The sequence below is a fragment of the Seriola dumerili genome, unplaced genomic scaffold, assembly GCF_002260705.1.
Source record: "Seriola dumerili isolate Sdu_G_001 unplaced genomic scaffold, Sdu_1.0 BDQW01000091.1, whole genome shotgun sequence".
Taxonomy (NCBI): Eukaryota; Metazoa; Chordata; class Actinopteri; order Carangiformes; family Carangidae; genus Seriola; species Seriola dumerili.
The window spans coordinates 661,892-683,504 of record NW_019174346.1 but is presented as its reverse complement, the minus strand read 5'-3'; the positions used below and the strand labels follow the sequence as shown (position 1 = coordinate 683,504).

General features: G+C 41.0%; 1 protein-coding gene across 2 annotated transcripts; it reads left to right on the top strand.

Annotated features, from left to right (window-relative positions):
- Window positions 1–2,181: 2,181 nt before the first annotated feature.
- Window positions 2,182–13,861, top strand: LOC111222400 (vascular endothelial zinc finger 1-like). Of its 2 annotated transcripts, none has more exons than XM_022746117.1 (5): window positions 2,182–2,247; window positions 9,052–9,803; window positions 12,835–12,904; window positions 13,025–13,187; window positions 13,419–13,861. In XM_022746117.1, exons 1-5 carry the CDS (start codon window positions 2,215–2,217, stop codon window positions 13,751–13,753), a joined length of 1,353 nt encoding a protein of 450 aa, XP_022601838.1. In that variant the 5' UTR covers window positions 2,182–2,214; the 3' UTR covers window positions 13,754–13,861. The 2 variants fall into 2 exon arrangements, with proteins under 2 accessions (XP_022601838.1, XP_022601837.1); XM_022746116.1 differs by having other exon boundaries at window positions 13,389–13,861.
- The last annotated feature ends 7,752 nt before the right edge of the window (window positions 13,862–21,613 follow it).

Here is a 21,613-nt window from a genome sequence, read left to right as displayed (position 1 = left end):
ACCAGCAGTTTCTCATATTCACACAATGTTTAGTTTCATTCAATGAGACACATATTATAAATGAATTCACTAATTAACATATAAACTAACCTCCTAATTCAATTATTCATTTTGGAATTACCCCCAAAAAAAGTAGTAATAATGATCTTCTCCTGTCCTGGAGGCGCTCACCTTTGGAGAATCTGAGTCTTCCTTATCCAAAACTGGAAAAATGTCAGAGGAAGCAATCTGCATAACTGTATTTTCAAGTGGAGCCTGTTGCTGGATGTTATTGTATCTTTTGAGCTGGATGAGGGCAGAATGGGCTGACCACACATATTCCCTAACTCTAACTGAAACGTTCATTGCACTGTATGTGAATAAAGGCTTTCAATGTACAGTGGGACAAAGATTGAAATGTACAATGGGGGCACCTTCACTGAACAGCCATTCACAAACGAGCAGATAGTTCAAAGAAGCTACTGGAAAGAGTGTGCAACAATACTGACTCATGCACAGATCTGTGTCCAGTTTCATTTTAGAGCTCAAACACAAGTCTGGATTTCACAGAAGATTTTAATACATTGACTTATCTGATCTTCAAAATGTAACATGAAGAATCCCCACAGCGGTGTAAATAAACTTTCCTCCCTTATAATGAAGTTTTAACAATTTTTACTTTCTTTTTTGCACCTAATTGTGCACCTAAAGCAACTTTAACCATCTCAGTCTGAACTGAAAAGGTGTTATACATTATATACAGTACATTTCTCACCAGGTTTGAATGAAAAATGTTGCAATGATATAAAATCATGTGTGTCTTAGTTATCTGAGCCCATTGGTCGTATGAAGGTCATGTGGCATCTGTTCCTGTAACTCCAGAGGCTCTGTACTTTTGTTCTTTTTACTCGGCTGTGTACAAGGTTAAAGTTGTCATTTGACCACCGACCGGCATCTTGTATTCCTAATACTGTCTGCCTGCATTGAGAAAGGCTTATTACCCTGCTCCAAGAGACAGCAGTAATGTATTGATATTTATAGGAATATTTCAAATCATACTATCTTTTTAACAAATGACTAAAGTACAGTGTACATTTCCTGTTTGGATGTTAGCTATCCCTACTTGTTAGATAATCACTGGTTATACAATTTGATGATGAAAGATATATCACACACAAAACTGTGTTTGGTGCTCAGATGAGTCATGAATAAACCCACATGTACAAAGAATGCTGACAGGATATGTGTTGTATATTGACAAGACACAGGAAAAAGTATCATTTCCTGTTTCTAAGTACTTAAAGCTGAGTAGAAATTTTGTTTGTTTGTTTGCCACATACTCCACTTGTACTTCCAACAAAATTCCCAACATTTAAAAAGTCAGTGTCAGGGATCTTAATAAATATCTCATAAACAACGTTAGAAACAACCTATTCATCCATTGGATACTATTGCCACCTGACAAACAAGGGGGTGAGGCTCATTCATCACCTCAGGAGATTTACTGGGTAAATGCACACATATAAAAATCTGCAGGAAATAAGACTGTAAAATATGAAGTGCTGGGGATTTTTAGTTTATATAATGTAAATGGTGTATTCATCGCACAGGATTAGTCTGAATGAATGTTATTTTGGTCCACTGGGAGCAATTCACTGTTCAATGTATGGGTTCTGACGTTTTCATTCATTCCCAGCCCATGAATGAACGCACGCGGATTATTCCTTGCCCCCTTTAAAGTGAAACACGTCTCATTATACGAAATAAAACAGATTAAATGTTTGTAAAGCAGAGCAAACCGCTTTCCCACTCCAATGTTTCCTTATCAAAAAGAAACGGAGTGTTTCTGAAACACAATCTTTCCTCCACCACATGCGACAGTGGGAGACTATAACAAATGCCCCTCGCAGAATCAGCGAAAAACCATTCAGAGGGGTGTTTGGAAATTAAACTACATGAAATTAGTTCTGTGAAAGGAGAGCAACGATTCTGAGAATCTCTTCCAAATCTATTTTAGAAGATATTTTGTCTTAACAGTCCATATTTATTTATCTCTGCTTTATGAGCTGCATAAACGACTACACTTTTTCTTCAAACTAAATTTAACTCTCCCCCCCTAAATAGTATGCAAAGTGGTTCAGCCCTTGAGGTTACCGGAAGTTGTTTCAGCTGCCATGTTTGGTTGCTTTGTTGTAGGCTTCTACCAGGTTTCCTACAGAATTAGTAAGTGTGGAAATGGAGCCGAGCTGGAGTACGTTTCTTTTTCAAGTAAGTTGACTCTTTAGGAGGGAAACTGGGATAGCTCGTTAAACAACCGTTAAAAGCGTAAGCACCGGTTATGTTCGCGGTAAAACCAGTTTTTAAACGAGTAGTGCCAAGATCAAGTAACCAAGCAAAACAATGGTATATGAATCCAGGCTTCCAGCTGTGAGGCTTGGGAATGACGCTAGAACAAAAAATCAATTCTTCTGAACGAGTGTTTGAAAAACGTGGCTTGTTTGTACATTGTCGGGATATTTAGATGACGGATAAACGATATCTCGACAGCGATTGTGATTTTTAAGTTTGTTTGCCAAGTCGAAGCCAGCAAAACATGCGAGATCATTTGAAGTAACGTTAAAGCTGGAGACGCCACTGCACCGTTACAATCGAGACAGACCTGTTTTTTTCCCCCTTTGACTGAAGGCTTTGATCGGACGCTGTTGGATAATGAGATGTAACGCCGGCGAAGATTTTCATTGTAACGTGGTTATTATCGTGGATAACGTTGGTGTAAAGTGGTGCATTCTGTTAAATGTTGAATAAGTGAATACTTCGGTTATGAGCTGCTGAGATTTACTAACAACGATCCGCAAGTCCGCGGTGAACTTTCCGCTTGCCTCAGCCGGTTCGACAGTAACTAGCCAAGTTAGCTAACGATGTTTAGGCTGCCTTCATCAAACTCGCTAGCTAATTTAGCTTAATTTGGGCGAGGCTGCCGTAATGAGCTCGCAAAACTAACGTTACACGACTTGATAACAAGCTGAGTACAGCACTGCTCCGTTTATTAACTCGCTATTTATTCTGGTGAGCGCGGTAGAAAGGAATTTGAAGTATGCTCATATCATCAGCTAACACTAGCAACCAAGAAGCAGATTTGAAATTAGCAACGACATTGCGCAATTTATAAACCCCCTTTTTCAGCCAGAAAGCGGGTCTGGCTGCTGAGAGTGATATCTGCCTCGGTTTTCTCTGTGTACAAAGATGGAAGGCTATTGTTCAATGACATGAATGAAATATTTTATTCCCATGGCCTCACTTAACCGAAGAAATCAGCCTGGTGCGATAATCAAAATTACAATAGGCAGATATTTTATATTTTATGGAGAGGGCATATTTGAAATTATGCGGTTGTTTTTATTTTAATTATGTTATTCTGTCAGTTTTAATAAAGATATGAACCCTCATACCAAATACATCGCCACTCTACAGTCTCAGGTGTATTTCCCAGTCGTAAATGGGGATTCTTCTGTGTACTATCAGTGAAGTTGTGCTCAGGATGTTGTGGCGGGACAAACAAACTCCACAACTTCATTCAACTTTGCAGCAGTTCCATATTCTTCAAAAATATTTTTTTTGTGTTGTAACTATCATGTCTACACCCTCACGTGCTCAGGACAGAGTTGGTGGCTGCTAAGTTTATTATTTTAATGCAGCTTCATATGAGTTGATTGTGACTGAGGGAGCAGATGCAGGTGCAGAGTTGTTGTAGCAGCACTGTTCTTTAGTTCCTTTCCAGTGATATTTATGACTAATGTGTACAATCTTTAGAGACCAGTGTCTACTTTGGATCTCTTGCCATCTTCTGTACTGATAATTGATCAAGTAAATATGTTGTTAAAAAATTCTAAAACTGGTGCTTAGAGAGAACAGTGATGGAATATGGTGGAGGGGAGGCTTAGATGTAAATTAGATAACCTGATGGTTTCATGCCGGAGAACTGAAATGTTTCTTCTGTGGGTAAAACTTGATACCAATGGTTTAGTGTTAAAGCAAGAGTTGGAAAAAATGAGTAGTGTGTCTTGGTATGCTGTGACAAAGTTACGTATCACATGCTTAAGGGATGCATCATGTTTTTTGTGGCATTCATAACATTTTGCTCTGATGTCGGAGACAGATCGCTTGCTCACAACTTTGAGCACTATTTCTCCCTGATGAAAAAAGCAGATGGACTTTGTGGCTTGTTGTGCAGTATCTGGCATTTAGCCAGAGGCCCTGCATGTATTATGTATCTCACACTGTTACTATGTCAGTGTCATGTAAATCTGTGTGCACTTATCATTTGGGGAGCAATTTTTATTCAGCTACTATCAATTGCTTTGCAACAATTTAGTTTTTTTAGTTCTCCACTGTGTTACCTTTTGTCAAAAGGTATTTTAATCAGTTGTTCTGAATTAAAAGATGACAACTCACTTATTCTTATTTAACTGATTTGACCAGTGTTAACTAACCATATTGTTGAGGATTACCACAGGTGCAGCTGTATCTTCCCCTCTCTTTTACAAATGTGTAGTATATTAAAAATGCAGTATTCATTGCACTACAGTGAAAGCCCCCTTGTGAATCATGTTTTTTAGACCAGTGTTGCTCTGAATGAAACAGTAATAAAGTCATAGTGCAGTTACTCTTTGCCTGAAACTGCATTAACTTTTTTATAACAACACAGAAAAAAGTTGTAAAAAATGTCAGAGGAGTTTGGATAATTTACCAAAACACTAAGCTGACAAGTTCTGAAGTGTCTAAAAGAAAATGGCATTCAACAGGTAGACACTGTATACTAAACATGTTAAACAACTCATCTTAACCTAACAAAATTGGCCTTATAAGACATTGCAAGACATAAAGCCATGGTTTAAAGAAAGCTGTTGGTGGTGCACCTTTGCATTTGTATAGATCTGTTTCTTAATACAGTAAACAAATGGTCAAATGTAAGTAAAGCTAGACTTTAGATATTTACATTCAGTTCAGTGATAGTTTGACATCAGAAAAACATTTGAAATCACATTAATCATCTTTACCATTAGGCACAGAAACACACCAAGTCAAGCTGATACACAACCACCAAGTTGCTGTGGCTAACTCACACATCCAGCAAACACGAAGCAACAATATCATTCATTTTCAGCCATGTCTCTGGCCACCCAATACAAGTTCAGTATTTTAGCTACAGTTTGTTCTCCACCAACTGAAAAACCACCAGGGTGTTTAATTTGCCAGATGTTCAGCTTTGTTTAGCAGCCAGTCAATGACGTTTGAGCTGTGCAGCCTACAGTGGGTTGTTATTAGACCTTCATCATGACAATCAACCCATTTAGCATTACACAAAGCAATTTGATTTACTGTTTTTGTAAAATATATTATGAATTTAGCTTTAACTTCAGTCGTAAACGTTTTTATTCTTTTTACAGGTTCATGTTTTTGCTAGTCAGTAGCCCTAAAGTAAACTTAATAAATTTAAAATTTTGGGTAGGAAAAAAGTTCTATATTGTACTGCTCATTTTGAGGCACAAAAAGCTCAGGTGAAACCAATTTCAGTATCAGTGGTTCAGAAAGTTGAGCTGTGAGCCAGCATGCAGAAAACCACAGTCGTGGACCTCGCTTACCTAAATGGTATGTAGTAGTTTTTAATGTTATCAATTACACCTGTGCTTTTCCTGCAATAACAGGCCAAAATATCTACAGTGAAAGAAGTACGTCATCTTTCAGATTTGTAGTTGTAAACAAAAGCTGATAACAGTGGAATGTGAATATTACTGCATAACACAGGTTCAGATCATGGGTGACTTTGGGGTCCCCTGTTTTACATCATTATCACTCACCAGACGTGTGTGTGTGTGTGTGTGTGTGTGTGCTTGCACGTGTGAGTCCACTTGCACGTGTGTGCGTGCGTGTGTGTGCGTGTAAAAAGTAGAACACTATATTCATAAGTTGTTTGTTTGACATAATATTTCAAGTTTGGTATCCAGTACAGCAGAGAGGCGTTCTTTTTGTCCTGCTTCTATCTCTGTAATGTAAGAGGATATGCAACTTCATCATAGCTGTAATACCAAGAAATAACCTATTAGCCTGTACCATATTTATGCTACATCACAAATCAACTTTATGTCATCAGGCTCACTTTTTAAAATGTTGTCTGTCTTCATAAATTACCATCCATCTGAGTGTTTTATCAGATACAATACGTCTTCGTAGGACACGACTGTGCAATAGATGTTGTCTTAAATGCAAACAAGTTTGGGGTAGTTTAGAAACAGCTGATATTATATCTTATATGATTCAGTCTAGCCTCAGGTGAAAGAATTATTATATCAAAACATCCTCTAAACATTTTGCTCACTCCCAGAGGAACTGAAAAAGCTCTAATTGCAACCTACAGCATCAACAAGCAGGACACTGAATCCCTGCAGTATTCATATAGCTTTCCAGGCTATGAAAATACACAGAAGAATTACAAACATTACCAAAGTGATGTTTTGTAAGAACTTGTGTCAACTCAGCAAACTGAGCAGCAGCCAAAGATTTCGGTCCATGTAAACAACAGCCTGCAACAGAGTAATAGACTTTGGGAAAAGAGAAGACTTGGCATGTACCAGAAAAACTAAATGATATTTACTATTTTAAGTTTTTTCTGCAGCAGTACGACGCCCTCCCCCTCCTTCCCCTTTTCTATTATCAATTATAGTTTGTTTGTTGTGTATAAATTGTGATTTCGGCAAGCAGCTGTAGAGAGCGACACAAAAGATTGAAGAAAGACGGTGCATAATCTGACTCAAAGCATGAGCTCAATTCAAGTCTACAGTGGCCCGTGGAGCCATCAGGACACTCCCTCCATTTTGATGTTATTTATGAGGGAGCAGTCCCAGTTGTCAGAGCACATTTGTGTCAAAATGGTCAGAGCTGCATGAAAGCACAGCAGCTTACAGGCCCTGCACCTCTGTATAGAGGCCAGGCTGTCTGCACTGACTATGTCTGCTGTTGACAAGCTTCACAAAGAGGGTTCCCGGCTGGTATCCCCCCCACCCAAACATAAAGCCCCCCCACCCCACCCCCAAACCCCACCCTTGGTGTGCCAGTGGACGGGTTAGCATTGGCATGATGGTGACTAATCCTGGAAGGTGGCAAATGAGAGCAGGTGCTTGGACAAATGGATGGGTGGGCTTGGTGGCATTTTCCACGAGTTCCCAGGTCCGACTGCATACGGGGGAATGACGGCTAGTTTAGCCGAGTAGTGTGTGGGTAAACAATGTGCCTGTCTCATGAATAGATGAGCCAAATCAATGAAGATGAGCATACAAAGATCCCCTGCTGAGGCCCAAGTGCATCACTGCTCAGATTTGTGTCTTTCACAATAGGCTAGATGACATAAGGAGGACATTGTGTGGTTCATTTTTCTTTTCTATTCCCTGCCTCCTCCTTTGCAAGTCTTTTCTTGGCTGGCCTTCTTCGATGGATGATTGAACCTCAAAGGGAAAGGTCAAGTATTTCACCTTGCCCTTTCTTGCTGGTGGTTGACAACACCGTTGTGAATGTGTCCATTTACTGAAGGAACAGTGTGAACTGTGATACGATTTTTATGTTTAGATATCATGAAAAACCTGCTGTCTGCGGCAGGGAGCTGACAGCAGAGGTACCCCCAGCAGCTTAAACTGAAGCAGTAAAGTAAACCCAAAGAGGAATCTGAATTAATAGAAATCAGTGATTCAACATTAACGTCTCTTCCTGTTGATTGTGTCTGCTTCTCTATGGATTGAAGCAGAATAGTTCCTGGAGTCATGTAGAGGGGTAACTGAGCTTTGTACTGTAAATGTAAAATTAGTTTTTGCCTTGGTTACAACATAACCAACCTAAGCTGTCAAACCCTAATAGTATAAATAGGTTGCAGCTGCCTTACAATAAAAGCCATCATTATTTTTTGCAGTAGAGGTAGAAAATGATGAAGGTTGTATCTACATTGTATCAGCATTAAGTACGTGGTTGTCAGGAGTATTTTTTCTCTGTGATGCATTGTGCTGTTTTTTTGTTTTGCTCTGCTTTAGGTACAAACCTTATTGGAGTGCTCCTGTGTTGGCTGTCATTAAACCCCCCCCCCCCCCCCCCCAAGTGAAAAACATGCCCCAACAAAAAGCACTGAATCATTTTTAGCAAGCGCTGCCTGATTATTTTAGCAGTCTCTCTTGGAAAAATGTAACTTGTTTTAGGTCATGTGGTGTTTATGTGTGTCTGCCCTCCTTAGTTTGGAGGTGTGATTATTTAAATGAGAAACCCAATGTACACATGGTTGTTGCTGCTGCTAATTGCATCCAGTCATTTCATGTCACTTCTGTTGTGGCAGCAGTGGGCCATGATTTACAAAACCCCACTAACACCATGTAGGAGGCCAAATGGCCAGTAAGCAGCAGTGCTTTTTTTTAGCAGTGGGCCATGATTTACAAAACCCCACTAACACCATGTAGGAGGCCAAATGGCCAGTAAGCAGCAGTGCTTTTTTTTATTAGTTTAGTTTAGTTTAGTGTAGTGTGTGTGTGTGTGTGTCTGTCCTCTGCTGAGCTCACAGCCTGCTCTTGGCAGGTAAACCACACTCTGCCGTGCCTCTAATTTGGTGCGCTCGCTCTTCAGTCACATGATGAATCAGCATCATCATGATCATTTTTCATCCAGTATATGCGGATTCTGTAGCATTACTGACATGCTGCATCAACCTCTTTAATGATAGATCTAGTACAAATATTGTATTCTCTAAATACCTGACCCTTGTTGTATTCATGCACTTAAAGCTGGTCCAGCACTTGGTTTCTTGTTGTATTTCTCATGCTGAGTTTGGAAAGTAATGATACAGTGGGGAATTCCTATTGCTTTAAAACTATAATCTCTAATATTGTATATAGTATATAATATACAGTTTTCAGTGTTGTGTCGAACTAATGATCACCCTTCAGTGTTGTAGTGCTTTAATGCTCATATTAAACTTTACCAACAAAAGGACTTTATCGTGGCTCAACCAAAAACTTATCTGTGTGTGTGTTTGTTCATCAGCAGGCCAATGAAGCCCTCCACCACCAACACCAGGTGGCCCAGAACAGCCTGCTACCGCTTCTTAATGCGGGAGCTGAACAAGTTGATCAGAAGCCTGTCCTGCCCATCCAAATTGACCAGAAGCCTCCCGCCAGTGCTGCCGATCTCCTGAAAGATAATGTGGCCAGCGGAGGAGGTGCACGGCCACACATGCCCGTGATAAAGAAGGAACACAAAGGCAAAACGCCTTTTGTCTGCGGCTACTGCAACAAGGCCTTCCGTGACAGCTACCACCTGCGACGTCATGAGTCCAGCCACACCGGTATCAAGATGGTGTCACGGCCAAAGAAGACAGCCCAAACAGCCCCCACCATGGTACCCATGATCTCCACCATGCCGCGAGAGAACAACAGCAACCCTTCCTACATCTCCACAGTAGCAGGCATCCTCTCCACAGCAACCACCTCTGTTTCCTCAGGCACAAGTATCATGACGTCATCTGCAATGGGCAACGTGCCACAGCAAAATGTCATCAAGAAACCCGCCAAACCGGTCAAGAAAAACCACGGGTGCGAGATGTGCGGCAAGGCTTTTCGTGATGTCTACCACCTGAATCGCCACAAGCTGTCACATTCAGACGAGAAGCCTTTTGAGTGCCCCATATGCCAGCAGCGCTTTAAAAGGAAGGACCGGATGACCTACCATGTTCGCTCTCATGACGGGGGAGTCCACAAGCCCTACGTATGTTCTGTGTGTGGGAAAGGCTTCTCCAGGTAAGGACAACATTTTGGGAGCTTTGATCTGTGAGGAATCTGGACACATTAAAGTTAAACAGCTTCAAGCATTGAGACTGACACTGTGAAATAGGAAGCACTTCTTCAGTGGAAACAATGGACACTCCCAGTGTTTCTAAAGGTTACACAGCTGACAACAACTAAATGTTTTTTTGTTTTTTTTTTTTGATGGGTTTTTAATAGTGAGATATAGCTGTCTAAAACCTTCAGCAGTATGTGAACAGATGTACAAAATGGGAGAAGGATTCAGAGCAGCGCACACCGAGCAATGGATGGCTGTTTAGTGCTGGCAAGAGATTTCGTGGGGAGATTATATTACTCGTTTCAGATGTCTTTGTACATTCCTCATATAGCTCTGAAGGTGGTGGAATAAGTTCTTATGTTCCTCTTAGACCAGACTTACCCAGCTAATTCAGTAAACCTTCTCCTTGTGGCAGACCCACAAACAGAAGTGGAGGTCTTCTCCAGCTGGGTGTCCTGTCCTCATCACTGCTCTGCTCTGTTTGGGATGTGTTTTATTGAGGGTGTCTAGGCCGGTGAACCCCTGCCTGTTGTGCTCAGCAGCAAGAGGAGGTGGCTTATAACCCTAATGTATCTGCAGAGGTGTGTGTAGTCGCAGCAACAAGGACAATACACGGTGACAATAGCAAATATTAGATTGGTGAGGAAAATGGGGGCTGCTCCACTTTACTCATATGCTTTCAATCAGGCTACTGTAAACAGGAAGTATGCTTCTGAGATCTAATTTATTCTTATGGGAGTGGAGACAGAAAGTAATTTCACCCTCTGATGGTTACATTCCAGGGTCAAAGAAAGAAGTCTTTACTTGTCTGCATGGAATTTAAAAACGGCATGATGATAAACAAATTCTAACAAACATGGCATTTTGCTCTATTTGCTTGGCACTTGCAAATTAGCTTTAGCTGTGTTTCATATAAAACACACACTTGCTAGACACAAGTGTAACCTTGTATACTCTAAAATTACCACCTGTCATGTTCGCTGTTGTTCATTAGGAAGTTTTTTCGGCAGTGAACATTTTCTTCCTTAGCAGAACTGAACTGTCTGAGTAGTGATGACTTGTATGTGAACAGCAGTGTTGGGGTAATTCAGTCACAGCATGACTTCATATAGAGCCGTGACCGTATGTACTGTCTACGTAGCTGTGCCTTAATGTTTATAGTTGTGCCAAGCAGTTTAGAGTTGTACTTGCACTGACCCCCCCACACACCATTTCAACCACATGTTTAAACAGTCACACATGGAGGAACACCCGTGGTAAAGTATCAAGGGAGGGGGAGGCGTCACTTGTCACTTTGTAGTTCCCGCCAGCATGTCACAGACTCTTTCCCCTGGGAATTCAGTGAACCATGTGGAAATGTTCAGGTCAACACATTTACTATCTAATGAATAAAAGTGTTGTTTAGGAAGGGATCATAATCGCTTCATTACTTAGCTTATCTCCATCACAAACATTTCCTTATTTTTTAAATGAGCCACATCATCTTGTGGTGAATGTAAAGCAGCAGCACAAGAGCAAAGAATATTCGTAATGGCATATGAGTTCTGTATTGCAACACAACTTTGACAAACACATCAGCAGAGTGCCCTGGCCAGGCTGTAACACTAGCACTGTGCTGTGTATGGCAGTTTCAGGCGTGCCTCCAACACAGTGACGTGGGGCAGGGATTCATCAGCATACTGGAAAGTGAGAATGGGGACTGAATAACAGGGCACTGAGTCACTGCCACTCAGCCAGATCTGTAGGCAGGCACTGTCTGGAGTCTGCTCTCCTCATCAGGGGGACAAAAAAAAGTCTTGATTCCGGTTCATGGCACCACTGAGAAGATTCCACTTGACTCTTCTCATTTGTATTTAAAAAAAAAAAAAGTCCAGCAGCATGAAACTTTCCGGTTTGGGAGCAGTTGCCAGTGTTGTAGCCCTTACTCACTCCATTATAGCACTTCCAACATGATTCAGCTCACAGCTTCACTAGAATTAACAAGCTGACAGAGGAGGATTGGTGCCAAGAAGAATTTGTGAATGCTGGAGTTTCACTGTAAAGGTCAAGAGGCAAAGACTTGTTTTCTTGCAAATGCTGATGTGCAGTGAACTCTGTAAATTATACAGCAGATAAACGCTGGAATATGTTGTCAGCCATGTTTGTTTGTTGTTGATTTAACCTCTGGTTTGACAGTAAAATATGCTACACACCCTTATTTTAGGATAGCTCTGTCAGAAATACAATGATTGAACAGCCTCGTGTTATAAATTATAAAAAAGTTAAATGAACATTGTGGTCTATGTGCTCTCCCCCTAATCCTCAGACATGTTCTGCAAATTCAGTCCAGGATTTTAGTCAGAAACTACCAACTAAATTTGTGGAGACTCTCATTAACTTTCTCCTCATGTCTCCTGAAGTAATGTCAAGGAAAATGTCTAGAAAATGAGCAGGAGTAATGTGCTATAATGCCAAGCTGTCAGTTTACTGATAGAAAACAAGTGGACAATGTATAAAAAAAAAAAAAAATCACCATTTCAGTGTGTGTGGTGCGTTTTTGAAACTAGGTCAAACTAATTCACGCACCATTGATCATGGAGAATTAACGGTCATTGACTGAAATTTTAGGGATTTTTTTTTCAGTGGCTGTCTCCTCATTATCAAAGCAAACAGAGCACATCACTCTGCTTCTCCAGATACTGCACTGGTGAGGTATAGGAAGGTCGTACAGCACAACTCAGTGCAGTTTTCATGTGTGCTCTGATGTGGTGCTTACTGTCAGTAGACACACGTTTTTGAACAACTCATACTTTAGCCTTACTGGTTATTCACATTTAAAGTAAATGTAAAGTTACTGTAGAAAATGTTAATGAATATAATCCAAGAATCTGAGTCGCAGCTCTCTGTAGCTCTTTACGTATGTTCTGTCTCACCTACAACTCATGGAGCTCACTGCATCACTGTCCAGTTTTTAAATGTTGCTGTTCTTTCTTTTCTTTTTTTATCCAGGCCAGACCACCTGAGCTGCCATGTGAAGCATGTGCATTCCTCAGAAAGACCGTTCAAATGTCAAGTAACGGTAAGAGTCATTACTGTCAGCCTCCAGATTATTATCATCATTATTATTATTATTATTATTATCATCAGAGCTGTTGTTTTTGTCCTCTGACCTTTGACCCTGTCTGCTGTGCTGCTGCAGGCCTGTACCTCTGCTTTCGCCACCAAAGACAGACTCCGCTCCCACATGATCCGACATGAAGGCAAGGTGACCTGTAGCATCTGTGGGAAGATGCTCAGCGCAGCTTACATTACCAGCCACTTGAAGACTCACGGACAGACCAACTTTAACACCTGTAACAAAGGTACGCCGCACCTGTCAGGTGTCTTGTCTTACCACTAGCCAGGACTTTGGTGGAACAGGCTGTAAAAGTAGAAAATGGAGCATGAGAATTACAGACACTGTTTATGTTGATCATTTTATTTAAAAACCTTATTCTAGTATTTCAAGTATAATATACAGAAATATAAGAAATACTGAAGTATCTTGTTGTTTTTTTGTCCAGACGGTAACGAAGTCTGTAATTCTGCCTCAGCTACACCTGTGACTGTTTCTGCCCCCATCACCACGGCGATGAACCGGGGCAACTCCAACAACAACCCTGTCACCATCGCTGCACAAATGAACATTAGCACTAACACAGTCAACATCACATCTCCAGTCAGCCTCCAGCATCCAGTCACCATCACCGGGCCCGTCAACATCGCCTCGGTCAACATCCCGGCCACGGCGCCCATGAATATTGCCCACCCGGTCGCAATAACCACCCCCATGCCTATGAATATAGCCGGTCCGCTCAACATTGCCATGAGGCCAGTCGATAGCATGCCTTTTCTGTCCCAAGTCCTGCCTTCTTCTCCACCCTGGTAAAAGAGAGAGAAAATTGAACTGGCCAGAGAGAAAGGGAAAATGAAGTGAAACAAGAGACTCCTGTCCTCATAATTTGCACCTCGAGCCCAGCTCCCCCCCCACCCCACCCTACCCCACCCCTGTACACTGTTAACTTCATCAAACCCTGAAGTGAATTTTCGTGAGCTTCGCTGCCCGTAGGAGCTCCCCAAGTCACCGCCTGGTCCCCGCTGATGTTACGTGACTGGCATGAGATGCAGGACACTTCAGTAGAAACCGAGTAGGATTTATCTGGAAAGCAGGATAAAGCGTAAGACTTAGTGTAGTCAGTTAGAAAGATGAAACTGTGATTTGTATCATGACAAATGAGAGGAGAGGATTCCTCACACACCCTCGAGGACTCTGTAGGAAAACACACCTGTGCTTTTGTAAAAGGGAGTTGAGAAATGGACTGAAGCAATAACTATGAATTGCTGTTTTTGATGTTTTACAAGTTCTCTCCCAAAGCTTCTGGGTGTTACTTTGTATGTTGTTTTTTAACTATAGCCTGCTAATCACTATTTAATGTTATAGGAAATGAGTTTAGTAAAAGGGACAGCAGCTTCCACTTGCATGGAAGAATATTTTTTCACAGTGCATAGCTTTTTTCTTTTTCTTCTCCGATAGTAGGTATGCTCTTGAGGTACAGTGACTAACTTGTACAGTTGACATAGTAATGTATTTTCACGTCAGCAGTTTAATTTTTGCTTTTGTCATTTGAGTGGACATCTGGAAACTGTCCTCTTGACTATGAAATATTTGTACTTTGTTTTCTGTTTGTTTGGAAACGCAAAGGTTTGTTTTTATTTGTCTTTGTTTGTAATGTTCATTTTTTCCATGAAGTCAGAATTGAACGAGTCTTGCACTGAAAGCATATCCTACATACAGGTGAGCAGCAGTATTATCAAAGATCAAATTGAAGTCTTAAGTGTTTGGGATAGCCAGTCTACACTTGAGGGCCATCTAGTGGCTGAAAATGGAAAGGCCTGGCCTTGTAGTGAAGCTTTTTCAGGTGGTTACTGTCATCATAATGGTGACTAATTAGTTTTGTCTGACTCTTCTGTATACTTTTTTTTAATCATTTATCTGTGATAGCCCCAAGATGATACTAAGGACCATTCACTCAGGAAACGCACACAAAAGCCCATCACTCATGAACTTGGTTCCTTTTAAATCATTTGGCATTGGTGAGTTCAAAGACTTGACCAGGCTCCATGAGGGACAAGAAGTCCAAGAATGATTGATTTTAAACATAGCCGTCCATTTAAATGATGACTTCCAGTACAATGGAGAACATGCTGTACCTTTTTACTCTTCCTTTAAAGTCCAGTTTAGTCTCGGGCCCGGGGTGACGTGGCCGAGATCTGGATGAGTTTGATTAAAGATGCAAGTTTGTGTCCATTAAAATAATGGGACAGGATTGATGTTGCATGACCCCCGAACACTAGCTGTTGAACATCAACTATTTTTACTGAATGCCATGTTATCTCAACAGTGTTGCAGCTCTTTGAGTTGGTTCAGTTTATACTGAAAATGCAATATGCATGTTTGTGATTTTTCCCAAGTTTTTGTTTTAAACAAAAGATTGGTGTAGCTTTTCTTTTCTTTTTTTTTTCTTTTTTTTTTGTTCTTATGCATTTACATAGATACACTATGATAGCCTGTTTGCCAAATTTGATACAATAATAATGTGATAACCTGAACATTTCTTGTGGAATTGAACATCTCTTATTTTTAAGGAAAAAAATAATTGGAAATTCCAGGACCCTTGTGAAAGCAGTTGAATGTATATCTTTGTACAAAACTATTTTAGTTCCAAGAATATGGTAGTTACAATAGATGTGAAAGATAAGATAACCTTTTTTATAAATCTTTTGTATTAGAACATTAACAATGGTAATTTTGTATATATGAGAGGCTAGGCTTTCTGATTAGCAGAAAGGTCAAACATTCCTACATTTTTTTTAAATGTATGTTTGTCAAATTATTACATAAACATGCGCAATGTTATGTGCCTTTTATTTGGGTTGTCTAAATAAAAGAAAACTATCAAATGTGTATGTATTTAGTACTGTTCAGTATTAAGATAGCATCACCATTACAAATACTTAGAGCTTATTACTGTTTAACACCTTCTATCATAATAACACAGAAGAACCACCTGCATATTCATCTCTGAGATTTTTGACTAATATTTGCATATTTTAACTTTGCATACAGGAAAACATCTTCCACAACACACTGCTGGTTTTCAGTTTGAGTTTCCTTCCCTGCAACAACTGGTTTCTATTCATTTCACTGTAACATGAACAGAAGCTTTTAGCAGAAACCTCATGGTGCATTCAGGACCGAGAATTTAGAGTCATTTCATTTTGGCGTTTCCTGCATTAAAGCTTTGACATTAGCAAGTGATTTCAAAACTCATATGTCAAATTGTAATTGAATGCACCAACAGTGTGTTTTTAAACCAGCTCAGGTTTGGTCATATTTTCTTAGTGAGGTGAGTGACCACCAGTGTGGCTTCGGGTTATAGGAACTTGCTCGGCAGCATTAACATATATTTCTATAAACTGAATATGACTGTTTCTTGCTTTATGTTTATTATTTTGGATTTACAGAGACTGACATGCTGCCTGTTTGAGCAGGCAGCTTCATACAGCTGCAGCTGCAGCAGTTAACCAACGTTAGTGACTGAAGTTAACAAGCAGGTGAAGAAAGTCTCATCATCTCGTCCAGCCAGAGGACGTGGATACTGGATGCACATGTGCCTGTAATTAACTACATTTACTGAAGTAGGTCTGTACACGAGTTTCCATATGATGCTGTGTTACACCTCAACTACACTACATTTCAGAGCGAAATGTACATTTATTTTATTCATATTTAGATTTTACATTAGAAAATTAGAAGTTTATGAAATACAATACAATGTCTTACTTTTAAGATTTTACTGGTGGTTCTCAGCCATTTTGTTTTGTGAAGTCTTTGAAAAACAAAGATTAGGTAACATTACAAAAACAGGTTTGACCCTTCAGATTTATCTTGTGACCTTTAGGAGGGGACCGCTTCACTAAACCTAAATGTCACAACAGTAAAATGCTACTTACTCACTGATGCTAATAATGTCATAAAAATAAATCAGTCACATGGCACATTTTTCTGTTCTGCCGAATGAGTCCTTGTGATATTTCACATGAATGTAGTTGTACTTTAGTAAATGACTGAAGGATCTCACTGCACTTCCTGAATTAATTATTTAAATACTTCTAGAAAGACAAAGTTGAGAGATCCAGAGAAGTGAAGCTGAGTTTGTAGATGTTTGTCTGTGAGGACAGACTGGGACAATAACTCAGGCCTATAAACTAACGGCATCCCAGGCCACACATTCAAATGAGAGCAGCTCTTGTGCTGTGCTCATGCTGGCTGTTCGCTTGAATAAGTTCTCTCATTCTTCTCTGATCTCACCCACTGACAATTTGTTTTCAGCCACTGAACCGCCTCTGACTGTTAATCAAACTATTCTTTGTCAATTCTGAACAAGCTTGCACATGAAAATCCTGGAGGGCAGCTGTGTCTGAGACAGGGGGCCCACCACATCTGGCACCAACAATCAAACCACAATGAGACTCACTTAGATACGGCATCTTGACCACTGTTACGTCAAAGCACAGAGGCTCTGAGGAAGCCTGCATGTTTGCTGTGTTGCACCCATCAGCAGAGCACAGCTGGAGCAGATGTTCCTGATGTGGATGATAAGCGTAGGTGACAGGTTGTTTTAAGAGAAGAAGATTTTCACTGTTTCTAATTCAAATCTACTTATGTAAAGAGCTTCATAGAATCATGTGTCGTAATCTGCTATAATGTCTTTTTCTGCAGTACACAGTTGTCCAGCAGGTGGTGCTGTCTATGTATGTTTTACTGCTTCCTGACATTTGAGTCCACTCAAGTTCTATCTGCGACTGTGAGCCTCCTGTAAGAGATAAACCAACTGGTCCCCAGTGTCAGCAAATGAATTCACATTTTCCTGCAGTAGCTATGATACAGTGTGTATGATAGCAGCCAGTTTATTATATTTATTATATTTGTATTTATCCTGTTTCAAAGGGATGGTGATGGAAGCAACACTGTTTTTAAAGAGCTGATCACCTAAATGTCTGGGGTAGGATCATTTATATTTATTTTAGATTTCAACACAAAGTGTGATAATGTGGCATCCTACGTTTTCTTATACCAGCGTCCTCCTGGAACTACTTTTGTAAATGTAAGAGAGCAAAGGATGAACCAGAACCATTCACTTGAAAACCTCCACGATTGTCTGCATTTGTTTTTTGTTGCTTTAAAATATAATCCATGTGGTCAAAGGGTCAGAGCTGTGGTAAGACCTGAAGCCCAGGGCTGTCTCCTCTGTGTCCCCTGTGCTGCCTTCATCTCTGTTTCCCAGCTCTATATTCAGTAAAAATAGTAAAGGTTGGAAGACTGCCCTGTACTGCTCTGTGGGGTGGGGAGTTCAACTGGAGTTCACAGGAGGCCTGCTCTGTCTTACTTCCTGTTTTCATATTAATGTAATAATATCAACCAGATAATGGACATCATTCTAAAATAAAGACATTTCACAATAAGAGCTGTGCAGCTGTCAGTGGCATCTGTTAGATTTTAGCAGTGACTTTCTGTATGTGTTCATGTAACACTACACTGTGAGAGGACACTGACTATTTACTGGATTTGACTGACTCAAACACATGTTGATCAAATGGACAAAGACCATGATGTCAGCTGTGATTGTAAGACAGTGTGATGGTGCTGTCTTCCCCCCCACACACCAAAACACCAGTTGATATTTAAAGCTTGGTTTCTGCTGTAAACCGACACATTAACACATTCACAGCCTGTGGTGCATTTAGGAACAATCTGACTGGTGTAGACTGTAGGCACCTGAAGGTCTGTGGTCAAATACCAAGGTGTCATGAGTGACTGGGTGAAGTAATGAAGTGGCACCTTCTCTGCTTGGACCATCCACCCTCTGCCCTGTTGATATCGACCTCCGTCTCCTGCCACTCTCCACCCACCCACCAGATGTCCTCAGACCTTCCTCCTTGTCCTGGTCACATGACTGCCACAACCACCTGCTCACCTGTCTCCTACTGACCTAAGCCTCCCTGCCCACACACACACACACCTGTTCCCAGTTTTCTCATTATCACAGCCAGAGCTGAAACCAGCCATTTCCACCAGCTCCCAACATCTGTGCATTTAAGAATAAGATTGTAGAATTATGACACACTAAAGTTACATACGTCATTCAGGGTAAATATAGTCTATAATGTGACACTGACCAACATTTCAACAACATTAAGAAGCATCTATTTAAAATCATTTGATTAAAGTCACAAGAACACCATAAACTTACACAAACATGTGCTGTCTATATGGAAACACATAGAGTAAATGTTCAGTCTGGGTTTGGGCCATCACATTCTCATACACACCAAGCTGCTCACTTTTCTAATTGTCATTTTTATTTGTGTTGTACTGTGATGAGAGCTGCATCACAAACGTGAATCCAGAGAGTGGAATGAGCCGCGTCAGCTGTCCATCAGGCTGCTGAGACCTGCAGCCTGATGGACAGACTGTAGGTCTCTGTGGACAGACTGTAGGATTCTGTGGTCTCTGTGGACAGACTCTAGGTCTCTGTGGACAGACTGTAGGTCTCTGTGGTGTCTGTGGACAGACTGTAGGTCTCTGTGGACAGACTGTAGGACTCTGTGGTCTCTGTGGACAGACTCTAGGTCTCCTTCGGACAGACTGTAGGACTCTGTGGTCTCTGTGGACAGACTGTAGGTCTCTGTGGACAGACTGTCGGTGTCTGTGGTGTCTGTGGACAGACTGTAGGACTCTGTGGACAGACTGTAGGTCTCTGTGGACAGACTGTAGGTCTCCTTCAGACAGACTGTAGGTCTCTGTGGACAGACTGTAGGACTCTGTGGACAGACTGTAGGTCTCCTTCGGACAGACTGTAGGACTCTGTGGACAGACTGTAGGAGGAGACAGTGAGTCTTACATGATTCTGTTGGGGTTCAAACTCCAGACCTGAGCGGTTGGCTCCTGGAAATCCAGGCCAGCAGAGACGATGGGATCAGATTGTGTGATTTAATCTGAAGCTGTGAGTGCAGTGGTAGGTGTGGTGTCTTGTCCGTCCAATAGAACGACAGTTTAAACGGCTTAAGTGTCCGTCAGGCTGGGAAAGGATCACACTGTCCTCAGCTCTGAGTCCTACCTCAACACTGCTCATGCCATTTCTTTGTATTGCAGGTTGTCTGTTTGTTTTCTTTTGATGACCTGCATGATGCACATTATTCATTACTGATAAGTGGTCAATAATCCTCAGGTATCATTTAGGAGGGAAATGAAGAAGAGAACTGGGAACAGAGAGGGCAGGAGAGACCCCTGGTGAGGCACTGACATGTTGTTCATCAGAGAGGTGTGTCATGAAACACTGCACAGAAAAATACAAGGTTTGATTAGATTCACTGAGAGACTGTGGTTCGTTAATAATCTCACTGCATCATGGTGCGTTTACACAACAGGTGGTAAAACAGACATAAGATGTTACATTAGGTTAAATTAAATGTGTTACTTGTTAACAGACACTGTGTTGACAGATGATTTTACAACATTCAGTTTCCTGTTGAAGAATGATGTTCAGGTGATCATTATGTAATTCTCCTCAGTCTCACCAATATTAAATATCTCTTTAAAGCCGTCCTTCATTCTGATCCCACTGTCACCACTTGTGACTTGATTTTTGAAAGGAAAGGCGAGCTGAGATTGGCATGCTGTCCAGCTGGCATGTCACCATCAAATCTGTGCTGTTATTACAGCACTACTGAATTTACAGTACTGGAGGAACAACAAGTATTTTATGAGTGAATTTGGCTTTGTGTATGTCTCATTCTGTTGTTGCAGTGTTAGATGGGTTTATAATTCTGTGTTTTGTCAGTGTCAGACTTCATTGTGTAGTCTGAGGAGGTTTTATTGCTAGTTTCAGCTGGATGGAGGTCGACTCAGTGGCACACCAACACACTCGGAGTGAGGTTTCTAATTCCTTTGTTTGGTTTCTCACTTCTGCTCTGTGCAATTCGTGCATGTCACAGTAAAGGCTGCTAATTTGGACGGTGAACGTCTGCCCGGTGTAAGACACGGTGTAGTTCCCCCTGCAATCAGCAGAGGAGACAGATAGACAGATGGAGGGGAAGAACACAAGGCTCAATGAAAAGTGACTCACGTACCATTGTATAATCAGGGTATATTAAAGGAAGGAACATCACACCCTCATTGCAGCAATGAGCCATGTGTACTGTTGCTTAATGGTTGTGGAAACCTCACACTCCTCCCACCCCCATAAATATGATATGCACTGTCCTGGTATGAGGACAGACGATCTCTCGCAGCAACAAACCGTTATTTCTTCATTTTAGGCCTTTAGTGTGATGTAAGTCTGAAGATTAAGATTTTAATTTAACCACCTTCTTTGTAGGAACTAAATCTGCTACTCAGACTGTGCCTTTAATGAAGACATATATATTTATTAGATAAATATTAAATGGTGCCACATTAAAATATCACAGTCCAAATTATGATGTAGCTCTCAGTATTGACTCCCTGTGGCCCACTAATCATATTGCTAAAATCCTTATATAATCCCTGTGGGCCTTATGGTGCATCTCTCCCGCTCAGCGCTGAGCACCGAGCGCTGCAGTGCAGTTTCAAGTGAGGTGAAACGTGGTGATTATTCTTGGGGCCCAGAGCTTCACTGGTGTTGCCAGCCCTGCTATACAACTGTGA

What these genes read in the sequence shown, in the direction of transcription:
- LOC111222400 (XM_022746116.1), top strand. Translation starts at nt 2,215, where the DNA reads ATGGAGCCGAGCTGGAGTACGTTTCTTTTTCAA. An exon ending in TGTGGGAAAGGCTTCTCCAG is followed by an intron (nt 9,804 to 12,834) that starts GTAAGGACAACA and finishes TTTTTTATCCAG; the next exon opens with GCCAGACCACCTGAGCTGCC. An exon ending in CGTTCAAATGTCAAGTAACG is followed by an intron (nt 12,905 to 13,024) that starts GTAAGAGTCATT and finishes GTGCTGCTGCAG; the next exon opens with GCCTGTACCTCTGCTTTCGC.